This window comes from Vulpes vulpes, chromosome 12, assembly GCF_048418805.1.
Source record: "Vulpes vulpes isolate BD-2025 chromosome 12, VulVul3, whole genome shotgun sequence".
NCBI lineage: Eukaryota > Metazoa > Chordata > Mammalia > Carnivora > Canidae > Vulpes > Vulpes vulpes.
Window position 1 is genome coordinate 74,800,093 of NC_132791.1, and position 2,016 is coordinate 74,802,108.

Sequence of the window (2,016 nt, forward strand, 5' to 3'; positions counted from 1 at the left end):
TCTAGCAAGAGAGTGGTTTGGATTTGGGATAGAGATTGTGGAAGCTCTTTAAAAGTGAGAGGATAGTTAAAACATAATTTGCATTCAAATTTACCAGTTTGAGTGATAAGTTAGGTATTGGAATGAGAGAGATAAAGGTGCTAAGGATAAATGTCATATCTTCTACATAAGAAACTGGGATGTCAACAGTGCTAATCACGAAGATATGAAAAAAGAGGAACACTCTTTTCCTCATTCTGACATTAGCAAAATAATTACATACTTTAGGTGAATTTAATGACCAAGTAAAAGAGTCTTTTCACTATATCCAGCCTGGAAGATTTGTAGAGAATCAAAGGGTCACATCATTTTAGAATCAGGTCTATTCCAAACTTCCAAACTTATATGTGAGAAATTTCAGACCTTGAGTTTAAGAGTAAACTCACCAAACTCACTTAGATAAAAATATATTATGAAACTCATCACTATAAAAGATCTACAACGAATACCAAATTACTTGGCTGTAATTCTTTTGCCCATTATTTTTAAATTACTAACATAAATTATATGCTTTTTAAAATATTGTATTTAACTAAATTATATAGTCTGTATTGACAGATTTCTCCTCTTCCTTCTCCTTCTCTTCCTCTTGCTCCTTCTGCTCCTCTTCCTCATTGTCTTCATCCCCATATTCCTTCACCTCCTTCTGCTCTTCTCATTCTAGGATTTGAGCATTGGTGGACTATGGACCAAAACAATTATACTTCTCTGCACGGTTTTGTTTTACTTGGTTTCTCTGACTATCCCAAACTGGAGATGGTGCTATCAGGAGTTGTCACTGTCTTTTACTTCATTACATGGGTGGGTAACACAGCCATCATCGTTGCATCTCTCCTGGATTCCTGTCTCCACACACCAATGTATTTTTTCCTCAGGAATTTATCTTTCCTGGATCTATGCTTCACAACCAGCATCATCCCTCAGATGCTGGTTAACTTGTGGGGACCTGACAAGACCATCAGCTATATAGGCTGTGTCATTCAACTCTATATTTATATGTGGTTGGGTTCCACAGAATGCCTCCTCCTAGCTGTTATGTCCTATGATCGCTTCACAGCTATCTGTAAGCCTTTGCGTTATTTGATAATCATGAACCCACATTTCTGTCTCAAGATAATAATCACAGTCTGGAGCATTAGTTTGGCCAACTCGGTAGCATTGTGTACACTCACCCTGAATTTGCCTCGATGTGGAAACAACCTTCTGGACCATTTCCTGTGTGAGTTGCCAGCTATAGTCAAAATAGCTTGTATAGACACTACAACAGTTGAAATGTCTGTTTTTGCTTTAGGCATTGTCTTTGTCCTTACACCCCTCAGCCTTATTCTTCTATCCTATGGCTACGTTGCCAAAGCTGTGCTGAGAATAAAGTCAAAAGCAGGCCGAAAAAAATCACTGAATACTTGTGGATCTCATCTCACTGTTGTGTCCATCTTCTATGGAACTATAATCTACATGTACCTACAACCAGGTAACAGTGCCTCCCAAGACCAGGGCAAGTTCCTCACCCTCTTTTACACGATCATCACTCCAAGTCTGAATCCTCTCATTTATACCCTACGGAATAAGGACATGAAGAATGCATTGAGGAAGCTGGTGAGAGTTGACATGAATCTACAAAATTGAAGAGGAACCAGATATCATAGAAAAATATTACCCTGGATAAGTCAATGAAATATGTTTTCTAATTGTCTTTTTTTCATTCGAGTGTAATTAACACACGTGTTACATTAGTTTCATGTGCACAATAGAATGATTCCACAACTGTATACATTTATCAATGTTCAACACGATAAGTGTACCTTTTTTTTGGTAAGTGTACTCTTAATCCCCTTTATCTCATCCATCAACCTACCCACCTTCCCTCTGGCAACCACTAGTTTGTTCTCTAGGGATTTTTTTTTGGATTGTTCATTTGTTTTGTTTACTAAATTCCACAAAGTGTGTGAAATCATGGTATTTCTCTTTCCTGACTGA

At 37.5% G+C, this 2,016-nt stretch overlaps 1 protein-coding gene across 1 annotated transcript; it reads left to right on the forward strand.

Moving 5' to 3' along the window:
- Positions 1–723: 723 nt before the first annotated feature.
- On the forward strand, positions 724–1,665 carry LOC112912140 (olfactory receptor 2W1). The gene has a single exon (XM_025988880.1). The coding sequence runs from the start codon at positions 724–726 to the stop codon at positions 1,663–1,665; it is 942 nt and encodes a 313-aa protein (XP_025844665.1).
- Positions 1,666–2,016: the final 351 nt, after the last annotated feature.